The sequence below is a fragment of the Eptesicus fuscus genome, chromosome 7 (genome assembly GCF_027574615.1).
Source record: "Eptesicus fuscus isolate TK198812 chromosome 7, DD_ASM_mEF_20220401, whole genome shotgun sequence".
Lineage (NCBI taxonomy): Eukaryota > Metazoa > Chordata > Mammalia > Chiroptera > Vespertilionidae > Eptesicus > Eptesicus fuscus.
In genome coordinates, this window is record NC_072479.1 from 56495668 (window position 1) to 56517835 (window position 22168).

At 41.1% G+C, this 22168-nt stretch overlaps 1 protein-coding gene across 2 annotated transcripts in view; it reads right to left on the bottom strand.

Moving 5' to 3' along the window:
- Nucleotides 1-5346: 5346 nt before the first annotated feature.
- The window catches only part of SP1 (Sp1 transcription factor), a 31093-nt gene continuing 14271 nt past the window's right edge, over nucleotides 5347-22168 (bottom strand). For both annotated transcript variants that reach the window (XM_008140755.3, XM_054719039.1), the window contains exons 4-6: nucleotides 13915-14083; nucleotides 10648-10847; nucleotides 5347-9099 (exon numbers count right to left, since the gene is read on the bottom strand). In XM_008140755.3, coding sequence (XP_008138977.2) covers nucleotides 8786-9099; nucleotides 10648-10847; nucleotides 13915-14083 — 683 coding nt within the window. In that variant the 3' untranslated portion in view covers nucleotides 5347-8785. The remainder of the gene's footprint in view (nucleotides 9100-10647; nucleotides 10848-13914; nucleotides 14084-22168) is intronic.

Below are 22168 nucleotides of genomic sequence, written 5' to 3' on the forward strand. Positions count from 1 at the left end.
AAGACCTAAGAGGAGCCAAGGTGAGTACCAGGACAGTGGAAATTTAAAAAAAAAAAAAAAAGGAAAAAAACAACAACACAAAACAAGATGTACTGTATTGGACAGGATTGGTAATGAAATGATGTTGGGATAAAAGATGATGCTGAGAGTTTAAGTATAAAGGCTCAAGGGGTAGTAATACTATTAAGTGAGATGTGGAACACAAGGGTTATTTCCTCTTCTTACATGTTGAATTTGAGTTATCTCTGGGATCCAGATGAATATGTTCAGTAAGCAGGCTGCCAGGTTGAGAGAAAACTTAGGGCTTAAGATTTGGGAGTCACCAACCTAGATTTAATAACTAAAGAGTAGCCAAAACCGGTTTGGCTCAGTGGATAGAACGTCAGCCTGCGGACTGAAAGGTCCCAGGTTTGATTCTGGTCGGGGGCGTGTGCCTTGGTTGTGGGCACATCCCCCGTGGGGGGTGTGCAGGAGGCAGCTGATCGATGTTTCTCTCATCGATGTTTCTACCTCTATATCCCTCTCCCTTCCTCTCTGTAAAAAATCAATAAAATATATATTTTTTTAAAAATTAAATAAAGAGTAGCCCTGCCCGGTTTGGCTCAGTGGATAGAGTGTCAGCCTGCGGGTCTCTGGTTGGATACTGGTCTCGGACACAGGCCCAGGTTGCAGGCTCAATCCCCAGTAGGGGTTGTGCAGGAGGCAGCCGATCAATGAGTCTCTCTCATCATTGATGTTTCTATCTCTATCTCCCTTTCCCTTCCTCTCTGAAATTAAAAAAAAAAAAAAAAAAAGAGAGAGTGGATGTAACTTGCTTATGGGGGTGAAAGGTAGAGTACAGAAAGGACACACAACAGGGAAACACCAACATTCAAGGGACAGAAGAAATGCCCATGAAGGAGACTAAAAATAGTCAGAAAGGCTAATGGAGAACCAGGAGAGTATCAGTTTCACATTCCATGGGAGGAAAGCTCTAAGATGCATGCATGTAGCTGCAGCAGCGAGGCTAATGAATGAAAGACCACTGGAGCTGCAACCAGGTAGAGGTGTTTGAAAGAAACAATTTGGTAAATGATGGGTACCAAACTAAGTGCCCTCAGGGATGAATAAAAGAGGAAATTTGAGTATAAAGTATTTTCAATAACTTTGGAAATGAAAAGAACTAGATCAGTAGCTTGAAGAGGAAGTAGAGGTTTACAAAATGGAGGGAGGGAAGGGATTTTAACATGCTGATAGGCTGACAAAAGAGAACCCAGACAAGACTGAAAACAAAGAAAAAGAAATCTAACAAAATGAGCACAGGTGACAGGGTTGAACTTGCAAAGGAAAAATATTTTCTCCTAAGAAATTGGTGAATACATCAATGTTTATAGGGAGGGATAGGAGAGAGGTTTGAGGAAATTCATGCTTCCGTTTTCTCCACGAAATAGGAAGCAAATCATCTGTAGAAAAATAGGTCAGGCTTGGGAAACCTGAAATTAATAGCATGTCTCACTCACCAGACTACGAAGTACTTGGTGGCCTGTCTTATTTCATTTTTTATATTCAGCCTAACTTAGTGTAAAGCACGTAGTAAAGGCTCAATAAATGTTTATTGAATGAATAGATGGCACCACTATCATAGGCCCATTTAAGGCTGCAAAACCAAAACCAAAACAAACAAACAACAAAAAACAACCTCCCCTCATGCCCGCCCCCCCCCCCACCTCCCCGCAATAAAGTCAAATGTTAAAATGTTATATTGCTGTTATATTTCCATAAGAAAATCATATGGCAGATAAATAGTGTCAAATGCACAAGATAATTGAGACGGTTGGTAGTCATAGTATAAACAATTGATCAAGGATTCTTACATAGGAAGAAAAGTGAAGCTGTAGGCTGATGGAAAATTGGAAAGGCTGTCAAAGTAATGTCAATTTCCATTTCAGATGGGTTCACAATCCAGATTCAATCATGTTAGAAACAGGCTGGTATTAATTGAATGTAAAATATGTTAAGGCTAGACCTCAGTTCCCAAACACAATTCTATGATAAAAAGAACCAAGGCCTTGGCTGGTGGGGCTCAGTTGGTTGAGCGACGTCCCATGCAGCAACTAAAGGTTGCTGATTAGGGCTCATAACCATGTTGTGGGTTTGATTCCTGGTCAGGGTGCTTATGGGAGGCAACTGATCTCACATTGATGTGTTTTTTTCCCTCTCTCCCTCTCCCTTCCTCTCTAAAATCAATAAAAACATATTAAAAAAATTTTTTTAAAGAAACAAGGCTCCTTGGATAAATGGCTGATTCTAGGGCTGGGACAGGGAAAAAACAAGATGAGCCTGAAGCATTTTATCAGAAAGCAAGAAAGGGCTCAAAAAAATAAAAGGATGTAGACATATCCAAGGGACACATGAACCAACCTGAAAGAGGTGGCAATGGCCAAAGCTGGGACAATTTTAGCAATAAAATAATGTAGTACCTATACTAATAAAAGGGTAATATGCTAATTAGACAGGGTTGACCTGACCGGACATCATGTTGTTCAGTCCTCCTTCCAAGCACAGTGGTGGGGGCCAAGGCAGAGGTGGTTAGGGGCAATCAGGCCAGCAGGGGAGGGCAGTTAGGAGCAATCAGGCAGGCAGGCAGGCAGGCAGGCAGGCAGGCAGGTGAGCGGTTAGGAGCCAGCAGTCCTGGATTGCGAGAGGGATGTCCGACTGCCGGACATCCCCCAAGGGGTCCCGGACTGGAGAGGGTGCAGGCCGGGCTAAGGGACCCTCCTCCCCCGTGCATGAATTTTGTGCACTGGGCCTCTAGTTGGATTATAACAAACTATAAATTTACCCAATATTTCATTAAACCCAAGTATAAAAAAACGAGTGCATATAATAGGGGAGACAGTTTCCTCACAGAATCCCAAAAACTCTATGTAGATAGTACATACGTAGAGGAAGCTTAATTCCCATTAAAGATGGGATAGACTTATTGACTTGCCTACAAATAGGGAAACTAGATAAATCTTGTCAAACACTACCTTAACCAAGTGATGAAGGTTATCATTAGTACTGTCATGTGGTTATCACATACCCCTTGACAAGATGTGATGAGAAGGGAATTTCACCTGGATGGTATTTTTTCCAAAAACCCATAAAGCTCAAATAATGAGAAAAACATCAAATTCAGATTTAAGGATATTCTACAGGACACCTGGGCAATAATCCCAAAGACTGTTCTGGTTATGAAAAACAAGAACTGTGACAGACTAGAGACTAGGGGAACATATCAACTAAATCCAGTGTGGTATCCTGGAATGGGTCCTGAAACAGAAAGAGGACATCAATGGAGAAACTAGTGAAATCTAGAAGTTTAGCTAATGTAATGTATCAATGTCAGTTTCTTAGTTTTGACAATGTTCCATGATAATGTTAACAATGGGAACTCTTTGTATATCTCTGCTACCTTCTTTTAAATTTAAAAGTATTCCAAAATAAAAAGCTTATTAAACAAGAGTTGGTGCTGCCTGTTCCTCTTGGACCTCCACATTTCTATGAAGTCATGTCATATCGATCTGCTCGTGACACCGTTTACCTGGGAGTTAAGTGTAGGGCAATTGTGCATGTATGGGAACACAAAGGTGTAGCTGGAAACCTTTGTTGGGTTCAGTATATGAAGTTATGGCCATACACTCCCCAATCCCAACCCTCTCAACACACCAGAGACATGCCTTTTTATTAAAAAAAAACAAAACTTTTAATTGGTTTACAAAGGAGCTACAGACTACATTGAAACTAATCTTTGTACAAAAAGGCCAAAAAAAAAAAAAAAAAAAAAAAGCCCCCAAAACACCCAGAGACAAAAGGTAGGAGGAGACACATGAAAGATAGATACAAAAGAGCAGGAAGAAACTGAAAGACAAGAGATTAGCATCATACGTACAGAATGGGCACGGCGGGGCGGGCGGGGGTGGGGGGGGGGCGGTAGAGAACAAGATGAAAGAGCATTTAAAAGTATTTCCCCACACAGCTCTGGTGATAATCTAATTAGAACCAACCACCAACACAGCATGAAATCATTAGGTTTAAAAAGGCAACAGTGGTAGGAAGACTGGTTATCACCAGTGTTGAAACTTGTTTTAGGCACCAGAGACTGGACCCCCCCCCCCCCCCCCATGGCAGATTCAGGGAGAGGAAGCGGCTCTCAGGCAGCTGCCATTGGTGTGTATAGAAGGGGATTCCTCAGGTCAATCTCGGCATATTTCCCCCATGTCTTTGAGCCCTGGATTTCAGATGAGAGCTATGGGATGTCATTGGGAGAAAGGGGTGATCAGAAATATGAGGACCTGTCCTTGTCCCCACTGTTCAAGAGCAATTGCTGGGAAAGTGGACTGGGCAAAGCCCAGCCCCCTGTGGAGAAGGCACAGTGTCATTCCTGAAGGTGAGGCAGAGAAAAACACACCCCAGGAGAGAGAAACAGTCACTACCTGCAGTCCCAGCTTAATCCCACTTAGGCATTTTTTCTCGATACTGAAGGAGTTGAGGGACAATCACCACACCTTTTCTCCCTTAGCAGACACAAGGAAAGGCTGGAATTGATGAGGAAAGGGGAAAATGGGACAAAATACTTATTTCTCTCAAATGAACTTTGTGGAGGAAACCTTTTTGAGTTTGGGAAGTCCGAGTGGAGAACACCTCGGGAAGGAACGAATCCAGGGATGGCCCTTTTTTTCCTTTCCCAGCCTTCACATCTAGGCGAGCCAAATCTGAGAGAGGGAGTAGGAATTTAAGCTTAAGGCTGCTTTATGTCCTCCTGGGGGCTGGTGTTTAGGGAAGGCAGACAAAGAAAAGAAACAGGTCAACCTCAAAGCTGATCTGCTCATCCTCCTAGAAGAGGTCTGTACCCCAGGAGGAGAGCCAAGAGAGGCACCAGAGAGCACAGGCTCCCAAACAAAAGTAAAGCAACCTGCCCATATTTTATCAGCAGTTTTCAAAAGCAGTTTTCCAGGGTTGGAGAAGTGCCATGTCCTCCTCCCTTTCCCCAAAGCTACTGCTACCACCTTTCATCCTTGAACATAAGTTACTGGCTCTCTTCTAAGGGAGATGAAACTGAGATTTCACATCTCCCTCCCAACTCCAAGAACCTACCCAGATTTGAATAGGGGCAAGGAGAGCTATGCAAAGGGCACCTCATTTGAGGCAGCTAGACTATCCTCATTTCCTTGGTACCTAGATCTCCAAAACTCGTTTGATCTGATCCCAAGGTCCAAAAGGCATCAGGGTACTTACAATTGAATGAAAACTTTAAGCAAGTAGCACCAGGGCTCCCCCAAAGCGTAACAGGGGCTTGATTAATATCCTCAGAAGAACCCCTCAAAAAGTATATAAATTTATTGCGTCCTAGCAAAGATCTGCAGCTTCCAGTATTCACACAATGTGAAGATATTAATACAAAATATATTCTGAAAGTCAAACATCTGCAGTTCATAGTGCTTTCTCAGATTTGTTAAAAAAATACAATGCTGTTTCCTATATAGGATATACAAAAGCAAAAAATATATATGTATATAGTAGAAATAAATCAATCAGCCATAGTAATTTACAGCTTTTGTCTCTAACCCTCCCCCAATCATAATCTTTACCCCACACTGCAGTCTATACTTTCTGGGATAAAAGGTTCTATTTATTCTGAACCAGGCTTAGAAATATCCATTTAATTTCATTCTGTATAGCACCTACAAACATGGTGCCTGCTGGGAGGTCCCTGAAGAAGATGGGTTGTCACTGCTCTGGGTAAAAAGTGAGACAGTCAAATGATAAGCAAAGTGAATGGGCAACCTGAAAGGACAAGGGAATGAGTGCTACCATGTTACCACTCCTTTGGGCATGCCCTGCCCTGCACAGTTTGGTCATTTAAAAAAGTTAAATAAAAAAGGAACTCATGTAAAATTTTTAGAATATGCCTGTCAGTCACATTTATTTCTGCTGGCCAAAAGTTCAGGGAAAGGGATTTTCAGCAATAAGCTCCTGACTCAAGGAATGTAGGCTCCTAATTTCCTGTGGAAAAGACTGAGTGGCTCACTGCTGCTGGGAGACAAAAGCAAAAGCTACTTCAGTTGTGGGGCCAAACAAGATACTGGATCTGGAGCTTCCTTGGTGAGACTAGAGCAAGTGCAAAGAACTGGATGTAAATTCACTCAGTAATGCTAATGAAAGGGGGGAGGGTAAGTCAACATTCTACCCCAGAGAGAAACTTCATCAAAATAATGTTCTAAAAGCTTGTGTTTCTTAGCTTCATTAAGCTAGTTTGTCTCTAGTAATTTCTTACTGGGGAAGATTCCATTTCTTGAAATGCTCTAGTAAAATACTGCAAACTCCAGTGAGCTGTCCTGCCCTTTTCCTCCAAAAGATGCCTATGTACATGATTACAGACATCAAATAACAGGTTCTGAGTTCTACCTTTCAAGGAAAAAAGGGTAAGACATGTGGTTGGTCATGGGTAACTTTTACTTTAGTATTAACAAAATCTGATCTGGGGAAAGTTCCTTGCAATGGTTCCTGAGTGTTAAAAACAGTATTAAGTCTTCAGAGAAATAACCAAATGGAGTGAACTATTGTTTAGAATATTAACAGTTATTGTACTTCAGGTTAAACATTAACACAAACTTACCCAAACCCTAATTCAGATAGATTTTATAAAAATATATAGTGAAATCATAGCATCATCTATTTGTAGTCAAGGTAAAAATATTTATGAAAGGAACTAAGATTCTGCTATAGATGGTTTCTCTTTCAAACACAAAAAATAGTTTCTTCTTTTTTAAAAGTGCAGTAGAATATCCCCCATTCATAATTGTAACTAATTTATTAGCATAAGCAAAGTAATGACCTCAGGAACATACCCAGGTTTTAAAATAGATTTCTAGGTAATGGGCCTGAAAGGCATTTTGATCTGAATTTGATTTATTTTCCAACAATTTTAAATATAATTTCTCATCTGTGTGTAGATATATACAGGCACAAACACACATTCACACATGGTCATACACAAACATTTCACTATCAGATCAGGGTAATTTTTATTGCAGGTCTCTTAGTAATGGCTAACAGAAAACCTATCCCCAACCTAACAGATTACACACATACACACAGCCATTTCCACACTTCCTCACAGTGAAAAGCCCTCTGACAAGATACCAGAAGGTCAAGAGAGACGATGTTTTAATGGCTGGGCCTTGAGGACAACTCTGGTTGCATTTAAATCTCAGTACCAAATGCACTGAGTTCCCTGCCGCTATAATTTTTGGATCAGTCTCTTCAGGAATCAGGCCATGAAGAAAGCAGGATAGTTTCTCCCAATCTCTCCTATAAACCACAGTGGTAAGACAAGATTTATTTTTGTTCTGGGCTATCATTCCCATGATCATGTGCTTCCTTTTCCCTTAGGAACCACCCAAGGAAGAGTTAAGGGAAAAGATCAAAGGACTACTGCCTTGCCACTAGTACATGCTCTGGAGTTCTGCAGAATGGAAACCTGAAACAGATTCATTGCCTGATGCTCCTTAATAACATAATGAAAAAGAATCTACTGGGGATGTTCAAAAGAGGAAATGTACTTCCTTTCAGAATGTGAACTCAGAAGTTTATGTGAAATCAAAGCTTACAGCCACCTTGGAAGACAGCTGTACAAAGTCCAAATACTCCCCTAACTTCTGAACTGGACTATTATGAGTCACTTCCACTTCTGAGCACATCGTTTTCCTATTAAAAGCCCCCACCTATTATCTGACCATCTTTTGATAGTTTATTCAAACTAATCCCAAATTTTAACCCTCAAAGGGTCTCTTGTACAATTACATAGAAATACTTTTGATTCTTGATGCTTAGAGCAGCTGACAGAGAGGTGCCTTTGACTCTTCAGCACCAAGAGGGTACCTGCGTCAGTAGTATTTTGAACACTCTCTCCACAGTTACTTCAAGCATCATCCTGGGCTTCAAGGTTTCTCTATTCTGCTGCTGGGACTAATGACTTTAAAAGATTCACAGAAGTGCCTCATCCAGGGATCACTACCAAAAACATGAAATGATCAGGTGAGAGAAAGGGAGACAGAAAGGATTGAGCCTAGAAAGGAGTGCAAGAAGCTGATCCCAAATAAAAAGACAAAATTAAGGAAAAACATTATGTATGTATATATAAACTAAAAGCAGAGCATATGGGTGCTTAATCTACGTGGAAAGCCAAGACAACATCTATAAAAGCTTAATGTGTCACAAGGCTTAGCCATAAGGAAATAAGGCAATATAAAAAAAAATGACCAAGGTATTTTGGTCACAGAATGGTCTCTTTGCTCCTCCCAGCCAACCCCTGCAAATGCATCTCTATATATCTTTTATATATATATATATATAATATAGAATCTGTTTTTTTGTTAAAAAGTATTTCAATGATCATATATATTTATCAAGGCATGATGGCTTTAGGAAAGGGGGAAATCCATCATGAGGGAGTTGAGAAGGGAAACACAGGACAGGGAGGTTGGGGTAAGAAATGTAAGAAACTGGGGTCAAACAAATGCTCATCAAAGGGTGGCACCCACAGAATTTTCACTGTTTCCCACCTCAAGGAGGTACTGATGATATAGGTGAGTGCCAGGACCCCATCTCTTCTCTTGTATCCCCTCCCCCAATTCTTCCCACCACCATGCATTTTAATGCCTCATGGCTCTCTCTCCCACATGTCTCTTGGACCCATGCTACCTTGCATCCCAGGGTTAATGGGTATAGCCCATATGTCTCTGGCCCTGGGTGCCTGCTCTCAGAAGCCATTGCCACTGATATTAATGGACTGAAGATCTGCCACCTGCATGACATTGATGCCACTGTTGGCAAGACGGGCAATACCCTCTGGACAGATGGCCTCCATAGCTACCATATTGGTGGTAATAAGGGCCGAAGAAGTGGCAGCACCACTGCTTTCTGAACCAGCCCCACTGTCCAGGGGCAAAGTGCCCACACTCAGGGCTACGCCTGTGCCTCCCTTCTTATTCTGATGGGTCTTGATATGCTTTGACAGGTGGTCACTCCTCATGAAGCGCTTGGGACACTCAGGGCAGGCAAATTTCTTCTCACCTAAGTGGAAAAAAAAAAAGAAGAAAGAGTATAAGAAACAAATATCTCAGGATATAGGGGGTACCTTGTCCAATTACTGCTTTCAAACTTTATAAGCCAGACTATTAGGCCAATTTTAGAAGGTGAAAAAAGAAAGAAAAACCTGATGAGTATCTTTTGCTTTTTGGAGGAAGGAAAATAGGTAAGGGTTGGGGAGTAGCAGTTCCTGGCCATACATCTTCTTCACACCACAAACACAAGAAGAAAGTGTCTGTGGCCCTGAATGCCCAGCATAAGTCCAAAGTTTCATTTTTCCTGGACAAGCTTAATTGCCCACCGCCTGAACCAAACATCCTGTGGGGAAGGGATACAATGACTGGTTTAAGCCAATCATGGCCCATTCCTGGAGGTGGGAACGGGATCAATCCTGCCCAAACCAGGTAACTCTGAATAGAGACAGAGGGATTGTTTTCAAAGGAGATTTGACTTTCTGGTACCAAGGAGGAGAGGAATAAAAAATGAAAAACAAAAAAAGAAGGAAGGGACGGAGAGAGGGAAGGTTGGTACTCAGAAGGGAAGGACTAGAGCAAAAATGAATGGCAGACTTAGACTAAAAAGAGTAATGGGATCCTCCAAAATTCCACTCAACTCCTTTGTTCTTTTTAAAAAAATTTATTTTATCATTTTAAAAATGTGTGGGGTTTTTTTTTTATTGATTTCAGAGAGAGGAAGATAGAAACATCAATGAGAGAAACATAGAGATCAACTACACGCCCCCCACCAGGGATTCAAGAATGCAACCCAGCCCTGGCCAGTGTTTCTCAGTGGTTAGAACATCAGCCACTGTACTGAAGGGTGACAGGTTTGATTCCTGGTCAAGGGCATGTACCTGGGTTTCGGATTCCTCCCCGCCCCCAGTCAGGGCGAGTGCCAGAGGCAATCAGTTAAGGTGTCTCTCTCAACATTGGTGGGTTTTCTTCCCTCTCCCTCCCTCCCACTCTCTCTTAAAGCAATGGGGAAAAAATATCCTCAGGTGAGAATTAAAAAAAAAAGAAAGGAAGAAAAAGACTTCAACCAAGGCATGTATTCTAGGTTGTTCTGGGCTATCATTCCCATGTATTCATAATGTCATTTCATTGTTATTAAGGAGCATCAGGCATGTATTCTGAGCCACACCAGCTGGGCAGCTCCTTCCCTTTTTTAAATATATTTTCATCGACTTCAGTGAGGAAAAGAGAGAGAAACATCAATGATGAGAAAGAATCATCGATCAGCTGCCTCCTGCATGCCCCACAGAGGGGATCGAGCCCACAATCCAGGCATGTGCCCTCGACCAGAATCGAACCTAGGACCATTCAGTCCACAGGCCAATGCTCCATCCACTGAGCCAAACTGGCCAGGGCTCCTTCCTTCTTAAAGGTTTTCCAGATTAACTCCAATTCCATTTGTGATCCATCCATTTAGTTTCAATCGTAAGTTGCTCAGCATTTTTAGTTATTTCATAGGTATATTTTGTGCCTTTCCATTCTGGTCTATTACTATTTCTTTCTTCACCAGGCTCTTACTCACCTGTGTGTGTGCGTTTGTGCCTCTGCAGCTCATCCGAACGCGTGAAGCGTTTCCCACAGTATGACCAGGTACACATGAATGGTCTCTCGCCAGTGTGCCAGCGCAAGTGTGCCCGTAGGTGCGAGGTCTTGCCATATACTTTGCCACAGCCTTGAATGTGGCAAATGTGCTGTTTCTTTTTGCCAGGATCCCCAGAGCCCCTGTAAGTGAGAATATAAAGTATTCATCATTCATTCTAAAGATTCAAAATGAAAGTACCACAAAGTGTCAACAGCAATTACCCGACCCATTCAAAACTAACTAGAACTTTTTTTTAATCTTTAGTATCAAAATATAAATCTTTAGTTGATTCTGGTTCTTAATACCCAAAATTCAAGCTGTAGGTTTCCTCTCTACCAGACATTTGCTCTTTTCTGCTTTCCTGTTCCTTAATTCAATTTTGATGTTTGAAGAAATAATCATTCTCACAGTGATTTGTGAAGTCTGTGGGGCTGTTTTTTGGTATTTTGCAAGAAGTTAAATCTCAATACAAGCATTTTCCACAGGAACTACTGTGAGTGTGGTGGTATTTTTTTGCTAGGAATGTATTTATAAGCAAAGGGTTTCTCCATTTAAGCACTTGGTTAAGGAAAATATTTTACACCTGTAGAGCTTTTTCCTAAAATAAAGTCAAGAGCCAAATGGTGAAGATTAACAGCTGAAAAGCTGAAGCAATATCAGAGAGCTCAGTGGAAAAGGAAGATGGACTGATTAGAAGTTAAAGAGGGGATAAGAATCCTAACTAATTCAAGGTTTGTAAAAAATTATTCCCTGTATGGAGCAGATCCTAAGCTCCTCTCTGGAATCAGCTCTGAAATGTTTTTGCAAACCAATTTGTTCCATGTGTGATCCATTAGTGGGCATTGGGGAGATTTCCAAGAGGGACTTTTTTTTTGGTTTTAGCAGCACATATTAGCAGAAGGAAAGAAACATAATAAAAACTAGAGGCCCGGTGCATGAAATTCGTGAATGGGTAGGGTCCCTAGGCCTGGCCAGTGATCAGAGTCTTCCAGCTGCTGGCCAGGGGCTCCCTTTGTTTCGCACCACCTCCTGGTGGTCAGCGCATGTCATAGTGAACGATCAAACTCCCGGTCAAACTCCTGAGGGGACAATTTGCATATTAGGCCTTTATATATATAACTAGAGGCCTGGTGCTTGAAATTCATGCATGGGGGGGGGGTGTTCCTCAGCCCGGCCTGCACCCTCTCCAATCCGGGACCCCTCGGGGGATGTCGGACTGCCTCTCGAAATCTGGGACCACTGGCTCCTAACCGCTGCCTGCCTGCCTGCCTGCCCTAACCACCTCTGCCTGCCTGCCTGATCGCCCCCAACTGCTCCCCTGCTGGCCTGATCGCCCCTGTCTCACCCTGCACCCGGGACCTGGGCTTCCCTCCCTCTGGCCAGCCGCAGGCACCCAGAACCCGGGCTGGCCGCAGCCACAGGGGACTGCAGGGTGTGCAGCTTGTCTCTCTCCCAGGCAGTAGGCGCAGGCGCAGCCGCTGGCACCTGGGACTTCGGGGCGGGAGACTTGTCCCTCTCCCGGGCCGCAGCGTGGCTGGTCCCCATTCCTCTCTCCCCAGTGTGGAGTATCTGAGCAATTAAGGCGTGAGGGCATGATGACCATTTGCATATTAGCTCTTTATTATACAGGATTATTATATAGGATATATAAGAGAAGATAAAAATCACTCTTAGGTGGAACTCTGAGAAGTTCCTTCAAAACTTTAAATCCACTTTAAGCTTTGTTAAAGACAAACACTGTTGTACTCAGTGCTTTTTTTTTTTTTTTAAGTAATCCTCACCAGAGGATTTTTTCCCATTGTTTCTAAAGGAGGGATAAGGGGAGACACAACATCAATGTGAGAGAGACACATCAATTGGTTGCCTCTCAAACACACCCCAACTGGGACCCAGGTACATGCCCTCGACTGGGAATCGAACCCACAACCTTCCAGTGTGCAGGTCGACATTCTAACCACTGAGAACACCAGTGTGGGCATACTCACTGCTTTAATTCAGGTTTTTCCTGTAATGTAGTGTTAACCTACAAATAACTAATTATTTTTGTTTTTAGTACATTTTTTACTTTTGTGCTTATTTTTATTGGGACAAAACTTTGGGGTTTTGTTAATCCTCTCCCAAGGATATTTTTTTCATCAATGATTTTTTAGAGACAGTGGAAGGGAGGGGGAGAGACAGAGAGAGAGAAACATCGATTAGTTGCCTCCTGTACGTATCCCAAACAAGGCTGGGGATCGAGAGCCTGCAACTGAGGTACATGCCCTTGATTGGAATTGAACCCATGACCCTTCAGTCCACAGGCTGACACTCTAACCACTGAGCAAACTAGCTAGGACGGGACAAAACTTTAACAGATTTTCTTTTTCAAAGGCATTTAATCAACTATGTAACTTTCTATTCTCTCAAAAGCAGTGACTTTCCCAGCTGGAGTGGCTCAGTTGGTTGAGTGTCATCTCACGAACCAAAAGATCACCAGTTTGATTCCTGGTCAGAGCCCACACCCAGGCTGGGAATGAAGCCTGCAGCCTGGGCGTGTGCAAGAGGCATCGGAACCATGTTTCTCTTATGGATGTTTCTCTCTCTCTCTCTCCCCTCCCCCCTTCCTCTCTCTCTAAAATCAATAAAACATATTTATTAAAAAAAAAAAAAAGTGACTTGAAAGAAAAAAATAGAACTTGAAACTCTCCAGAGATAATACTGAATAGTAGGTATTACTAATGAGAAAATTGTCAGAACTTTGTTCTGCAGGACATGTTAGGGTCCCTGATGGAAGAATTTTCTATCTGAACTAAGCATTTTTGTTTATTTTGAAGGAAAATAAGACTCTGGAAAACTCTTATTCTCACAAGCCATTGTAAAAACACATTAGTGTAGCTTTTTCATTTCTTTGCAAGGCTGTTTTACAAAGCAACCTTGTTAAAACCATCTCAATATAGACATATGGTAACAATCATTAGACCAGCTGGCTCCATCTGATTTCCTTATCTCTAAGAGAAAGCAGGCACCTATTAAGGCCCAAGGTCTTAAGAATCAATAAAAGGATCAGAGCTGGAACCAAGATCCTATAATATGACCAATGAAATGTATTTTGTTATCTCTCATCCCTCTGCAACATTGCCAAGTCTTAAATGAAAAAAAAAAAAAATCAACCTCTTCTTACCTCCAAATTTTTTAAATACTCTTAAGATACTGGCTTAGTCAACTTACCTTCCTTCACTGTCTTTACAGTAGGGGCAGGTGCATGCTTCCCGCCGGGTCCTCCGACCAGCTTGTGGTTGGGGATCTGGGCTATTCTCTCCTTCCTCTCCTCCTGCTGTGTCATCATGTATTCCATCACCACCAGCCCCATGGAGGCCAAGCTGAGCTCCATGATCACCTGAAAGTAAGAGTAAAGAAAAGGTCAAAGTGGGAAAGAGGGGAGGTCATCACAGCTGCAAGCATCTCAGTGACTGTATTTTTTATAGCACCATTTCTTCAAAGCTTTGAAGTCACATTCAATGATATCACCCATACTTGAAATCTCAAGAATTGTCACTGAAAATACAAAGAGCCACCTTGGCTGGCATTGCTAAGTGGTTAGAGCATTGGCCCTCACACCAGAGGGTCTGAAGTTCGATTCCTAGCCCTGGTCGGGACATGTGTGGGAGGCAACCAATCAACGTTTCTCTCTCCTTACCATCCTCCCTTCCTCCTTCCACTCTCTAAAAATCAATGGAAAAAATATCCTTGGGTGAGGATTAACAAAAAAAAGAAAATACAAAGAGCCAATTAAATTTATGAAAGCATAGTCAATCTCACGCAATTTTTAAAATGCAGATCTATGCTGGACTTTTGTAAAATTTCACCAGATTACAAAAAGTTAAAACTCTAATAATGCACAGCATCAGCAAAGGTATGGGGAAATAGGCATTTTTATATATAGGTAGTGACATATAGAACAACCTTTTTGAAGGCCAACTTGGCAATATTAAAATTTTAAATGCACACCATCCAAGTAATTCCACTTTGAACCAGCAGTCCTATAGTATACAAATATATGACAGTAGTGTTTTGTGTAACACGAAAAAACTGGAAACAATCAAAATGTACACCATTGAGGCACTAAATAAATTATAACCTTATGCAATGGACTACTATACATTCATTAAAAGAATGAGATAAAGGTAAATACTGCTACAGAAATATGTCCAACAAATCTCTTATTCATTCCCTGAGTTAAACTACTATGGAAGCAACCAAATAGAACTAAAAATAAGACTTTAAGGTATTCCAAACTAGAAATCATACAAAATGTAAGAGGGAAAACTTCCTCAAATGAGCAGAAAATTGTGCAGAATATTCAGCAGGGAATAGTACCTACCTAGTATACATTATAAGTTTTGACACAATGAGGAGAGGTAAGAGCTAGCTATACCCTCAGGCAAGTTTTGATTTGGAATTGGATCCTTTTCAGAATGGTAGAAAAAGGAAAAAAATATAAAGCATACATACATTCTGTTACGTCTTTTGATGTTATTTGCTTTTTAAGATAAAAAGTGAATGAAATCACTAATTTTTGTCCTCAATAAATTAAAATAGATAATTATAAAGGTCTAGGCCAGTGTTTTTCAAACTTGTAAAACCTGAAACCCAGCCCGGCCGGCATGGTTGAGCATCAACCTATGAAACAGGAGGTCACCATTCGATTTCCAATCAGGGCATATGCCCACGTTGTGGACTCAGTGTGGGGCATGCAGGAGGCAGCTGATCAATGATTATCATCATTTATGTTTCTATCTCTTTCTCCCTCTCCCTTCTTCTTTGAAATCAATAAAAATATATCTACAAAAAACAAAAACAAAACACACACACACACACACACAAACAAAACAAAACTGCAACCCAAAGTAAAAAATACATTTTACACTGTGACCTAGTACATAAAACTGAAACAAAAGTTTCATAAACAATGCTTACCTTTATGATAAACAATGTATTCTTAAATTTTCTACACTCTACTTCGTTTCTTTTCCCTTAGCACTATTGATTTTATGGGTTGATTACATTTGACATTTTAAAAAACTGCTCTAGGCCAGTGGATAAACATAAGGTTTTAGAGGAGCAGATAGCATTCTTCTCAGGTTTTCAAAACATCTATGAATAAGTATTCACCTACAAAAGCACCTTGTAAATAAGTTAATGACTCTCCATATTTAAGATTTCTATAAATGGAGTGTTGAGTTGGTCTGCTTTGTTTTACCTATTCTATAAAGAAGGGAACTAAGTAATAAGTGCAGTAGATCAAACTCACCATCTAAAATCTAGGCTCTTGATTATACTTCGGTACCTAATCTCTACTTTTTTCAGTTCATAAACATACTTTTGAGTTACTATGCCTAATAATAAGCTCTTCTTGTGCCTTCCTGCTCACTCTACCACTTCTAAGTATGAGCTTATGGCATTAAAATAAATTTAACTAAAATGTTTTGACTTTCATATTGGCAGAGCTAAAACTGGATATTATTGGAGTACAGGGTTAAGAACAAGTTCTGAAGTAAAAACAGACCTAAATATGAGTTCCTGCACCACCATTTGAGTAGCTTTTAACAGTGAGCAAGTAACTTCTCATATTATTAATCTCATAAAGTTATCATGAAAAACAAATGAAATAAATGTAAGGTGCTTAGTGTAATATCTGTCACATAACAAATATTCAACACATTCTAGTTAACATTAGCAAAATGTCTTGTGGGAAAATCACACCGTGAGAAATCATGGAATAAGATATACAAGAGCCCTTTGAGACAACATGGATGGGACCCAGAGATTATTATGCTAAGTGAAATAAGCCAGTCAAAGAAAGACAAATATTACATGATGTCACTTATTTGTGGAATCTAATGAACAAAATAAATTGACCAACAAAATAAGTCCAGAGGCATCAAGGCATGGAACAAACTGACATATTGGGGGGAGGGGGGTGGGAAGAGATAAACCAAAGAACTTGTACTTATATGCATAGCCCATGGACACAGACAATAGTGTGGTGAAGGCCTGTCTGTGTGTGTGTGTGGGGGGGGGGGGGGGAGGGTGTGTGCGCAAGAGCTGGATGGAGAGGGGCGAAGGGGGTGGGGTAATGGGGGACATCTGTAATACTATCAACAATAAAAAAAATTTTTTTTAAAGGAAAAGATATACAACACTATTTTGTTTGATCAACCTGCTTTAAAAACTGTGTTACTGATTAGAAACTGCCCCTAGTGGGGATGGAGAATTTATCTTTTGAAATTAGCTCAAATAGCTCAGCAGATAAGGCTAGTTAGGATGCTAGTTAGTATCACCAAAAATTATTTACCCCAAATTACCTTCAGAAGAGAAATTTATGAAAACTGTAGATCCAGCTATCTACAACAGGTTTTTAGAATCAAGATAAGACAAAACTGTGGTTATACCTGAAAATAATATTGAATGTGCCCTAACTGGTTTGGCTTAGTGAATAGAGCGTCAGCCTGCGGACTGAAAGGTCCCAGGTTCGATTCCTGTCAAGGGCATGTACCTTGGTTGCAGGCACATCCCCAGTAGGGAGTGTGCAAGAGGCAACTGATCGATGTTTCTCTCTATCCCTCTCCCTTCCTCTCTGTAAAAAATCAATAAAATACATTTAAAAAAATAATATTGAATGTAAACTATAATTTAATTTGAAACAAACAAGAAAAACCATGGTACAGATAATCAAATTATTTTCTTGATCTATTTTCCAAACTAACCTAAGTCCATTAAATTTAGAGATGCAATTCATTAACCCCCAAAGCTTTCCCTTGTCCAGATCAACTGGGAAGAGGCAAACCTTTCTCCATTTTATTGAAACATAAGAATGTTAACTCAGGACAGGGCATAATTAAGAAAGAGAGAAACAAAGAAATATTAGGAGAGAAACCAAGATGGCGGCATAGGTAAACACCTAAACTGCTGCCTCGCACAACAATTTCAAAACTACAACTAAAAGACAAAACAGACATCACCCAGAACCACAGGAAAGCTGGCTGAGTGGAAATTCTACAACTAGAAGGAAAGAGAAAAGCACACTGAGACTCAGAGGAGCTGTAGAAGGCAGAGGTACTGAGACGCGCACACGGAGAGGGTGGGCAGCTGAGTACTCGGCTGGCTTTCTCAAGCAAGAGGCAGACAAAAGCTCCTGACTGCGCTGAACTCCAGTTCCGGAAGAGGCTCTGGGGACCCAAACTCATTCGGGGAGAAACTGGACTGTCTGGCAGCAGGCGAAACTCGAGGGCAGCTTTCTCTCAAGAGGTGCGTGCAGCAATTACCACAGGACACTAAGACTCAGGGGCCTCTTAGGGCAGGGCTGACAGGGAAACCAATGCTATCTGCTTCACACCGAGACTCCGTCCCATCCAAGCTGAGCACAGAGGCTTTTGTAAGTCTTGTCTCATAAGGGTGTCTCCAGCACAGAAGTTCTTCCAGCACAAACACAGCTGATCCTCACAGCCAATTGGCCTGAAGATCAATTCCTCCCAGTGATACCAACAACAATCAAGACTTAACTACAACAAGGCTGTACACACAGCCCACAAAGGGGTGCACCAAGAGTGTCCACCTCAGGTAACTGGGGAGGCTGAGCCACTGGGCTCTATAGGACACCTAGCACACAAAGCCACTCTATCAACTCAGGGAAGCAGCGAAAATGCAGAGACAAAGAAACAAATCACAAATGAAAGAAATGGAGGAAAGCAAATGACTGGATATAGAGTTCAAAACCACGGTTATAAGGTTTTTCAAGAATTTTCTAGAAAAGGCCAACAAATTTAGCAAGACCCTCGAGGATATGAAAAAGGACTAACAAGAAATTAAGCATACACTGACTGAAATAAAAAATATTATACAGTGATCTAACAGCAGACTAGAGGATCGCAAGAATCAAGTCAAAGATTTGAAATACAAAGAAGCAAAAAACACCAAACCGGAAGAAAGAGGTGTGGGGGTGTGGGAAGAGACTGGACAAAAATCATACACCTATGGATGAGGACAGTGGGTTGGGGGGTAAGGGCAGAGGGTGGGGTGGGAACCGGGTGGAGGGTAGCTATGGGGGAAAAAAGAGGAACAATTGTAATAATCTGAACAATAAAGATTTATTAAATTGAAAAAAAAAGAGATATTAGGATTCCTTAAAACCATTATGTTTAGCGGTAACTGGTTTGGTTCAGTGGATAGAGCGTCAGCCTGGAAACTGAAGGGTCCCGAGTCTGATTCCGGTCAAGGGCACATGCCTGAGTTGTGGGCTTAACTCTCTCCCCCTCTCCCTTCCTCTCTGAAATCAATAAAAGTGTACTTAAAAAGCAAAAAAACCCATGTGTTTAACCTTCTTTTCAAGAAAACAGTACTCTACTACCAGCTGGTGTGGCTCGGTGGTTGAGTATTGACCCATGAACCAAGAGGTCACAGGTTCAATTCCTGGTCAGGACACATGCCCGGGCTGTGGGCTCGATCCCCTAGGGCAGTGATGGCAAACCTCTGACACGCGTGTCAGTGCCATTTCTGATGACACGCGGCCACTGAGGCGGCCGCATGCTGAGGATGAAACATTTATGATATTTAAACTATAAATATCGCGAAATAATGTTTTTTCCTCAAAATAACATAATATTTTATGTTATTTCAGCCCTTTGTATTCAGCATGTCTCTATTGAAATAAATCTATATTTCTATGAAGATTGAAGCTTTTGTTTTTTTGCGGCCCACAGAAACTTAAACCTTATTTGGCCCCTGTTAGCCTTTGAATTTGACATGAGTTATGCTTAGTTTTTTGGCAAAGTTTGACACACCAAGCTCAAAAGGTTGCCCATCACTGCCCTAGGGTAAGCATGTCAAATTCTAGTCTCACAATGAATATTTTTACAGCCCAGCCAATATAATGGTATGTAAGAAATGTTTTAATAAAAATTTCATAACTTGCCCGGCTGGCGGGGCTCAGTGGTTGGGCACTGACCTAGGAACCAGGAGGTCACAGTTCGATTCCTGATTAGGACACATGCCCGGTTGTGGGCTCGATCCCCAGTAGGGGGTGTGCAAGAGGCAGCTGATCAATTCTCATCATTGATGTTTCCATCTCTCTCCCGCTAGCCCTTTCTCTCTGAAATCAATAAAATATATTTTTAGAAAATTTTAAAAATTTTGTAACTTAATTTTTACAATATCCTGTTATACATAATTATTAATAACAAACTACAACATTTGCTAATGATTGATTAATATAATCGTGTTGTATTCATTTCCCTTACACGCCTATTCGCAGGTGCACCATTTCTCTCCACTAATACTAGCAGCGAATATTTTAATAGCCGATTGCCACATCGTTAGTCTTGTACTGACTTGTTTGGTGTGCGCAACAGGAAATATTTTGCTTTCAGATAACAAAAAAATGTGTTTACTTGCGTTACACTTATTAACCTGTGCAGTTATTCAGTGTCTGATAAATTCATGTTCAGGAAAAAATATTAATTTTTATTAAAATGCTCTATTATTTTATGTTATTTCAGCCCTTTGTATTCAGCATGTCTCTATTGAAATAAATCTACATTTCTATGAAGATTGAAGCTTTTGTTTTTTTGCGGCCCACAGAAACTTAAACCTTATTTGGCCCCTGTTAGCCTTTGAATTTGACATGCTTGTTCTAGACCACTGATGGGCAACCTTTTGAGCTTGGTGTGCCAAACTATGCCAAAAAACTGAGCATAACTCGGGTAGTGTGTCACTTTGAGGAAAAAACTAACTCCAAGACTCTAGTCACAAATGTTTCATCCTCAGGAGCAGCAAATGTTTCATCCTCGGCATGCAGCCACGTGTCATCAGAAATGGCTACGCGTGTCAGTGCTGACACGCATATCATAGGTTTGCCATCACTGTTCTAGACAATGTTATCTGTAGTATTGAGACTTTAAGGGAACTAAATAAAATGAAAAGTTTGCTAAAAGTTTGATACGTTACATTTTGATACTTGGGACAAATTTCTTGGCTGTTAACACTTACAATAGCATCAAATTCCTTTGCAAGCAAACCAATGATTAAAACCAAAATAGTCCATGGAGTAAACATTTTCAATACCAAAAAAGTGCAGGAAGTGAAGATTCCTATTTCATGTAACCCCTATTACATGTGCCTATTTCTTAAGTTGAAATGCCTACTTCTTAAGTGTTTATGGTAAGGCACAAGTAGTTTATGTGATACTAGAGGCCCAGTGCATGAGATTTGTGCACTGGGGGAGAGGGGGGTGTCCCTCAGCCGAGCCTGCACCCTCTCCAATCTGGTATCCCTCTCACAATCCGTGACTGCTGGCTCCCAACCACTTGCTGCCTGTCAGCCTGATCACCCCTTAACCACTCCCCTGCCAGCCTGATGGACACCTAACTGCTCCCCTGCCGGCCCAATTGCTCCCAACTGCCCTCTCCTGCCAGCCCGATCACCCCCAACTGCCCTCCCCTGCCGGCCATCTTTGACCACATGGGGGCGGCCATCTTGTGTGAGGGCATGAGGGTCAATTTGCATATTACCTCTTTATTATATAGGATAATACTTTGTAATGTCTCCATTTTGGTTATTGCAATAAAAAAATTTTAAACTTAAGCCCAAGCTAGTGTGGCTCAGTTAGTTGAGCATTGTCCCCAAGAAGTCACTGGCTCGCTTCCCAGTCAGGGCACATGCGCTGATTGTGGGCACGATCTCCAGTAAGGGCGTGCAGGAGACAGTTGATCAATATTTCTCTCTCACATCTATGTGTGTGTGTGTCTCTCTCTCTCCCTTCCTCTCTTTCTCCCTCTATAATTAATAAAAACATTATTTCCAATTTAAGACTTAAGTCAATTAGTTATCATAATGTTTTCAGGAATAAGTCAAAGAACCATCAGTAATTAAGTCTAGACATGATGCTATGTTAGTGCTTTTATTAAGACAGCTCTGGGGGAAGAAAAAAAAAAAAAGACAGCTCTGACCGGGCATTTGACTAAAAGTTTAATTACCACTACACCAAGATGCTTCTGAATAAGCTAGAGATAAGAATATCCATTGTCTGGGATGACAGGACAATTGCCATTTCTAGGGCTCAAGGGTGTCATTTAATTAATTTCAAAGTGGGAAATGCTTGCCAGCAACAGCCATCTTTGCTTTCAGTGGTCTTTTATGTATGAGTAATTAAAACAAGGAGATAAGCAATTACCAGTCACTAAGAATGATTTACCTTTAAAAAGCATGTTCAAACACACTGTAAATTTCAACGATTTTCCTTGTGCAATCCTAAGCGGCAATAATTCCTATTTCAAGTGTCAACCCTTGAGATCTGTTTTAAGCATCTTACTTTACAAATATTCAAGATTCAAATAATATAAAAGCAGCTGGATCAGCTACAACAGTATTAATGATCTTGCTCCACTAGGTTCAGAAATTTAGAAATAATATTGTAAGAAAACTAATC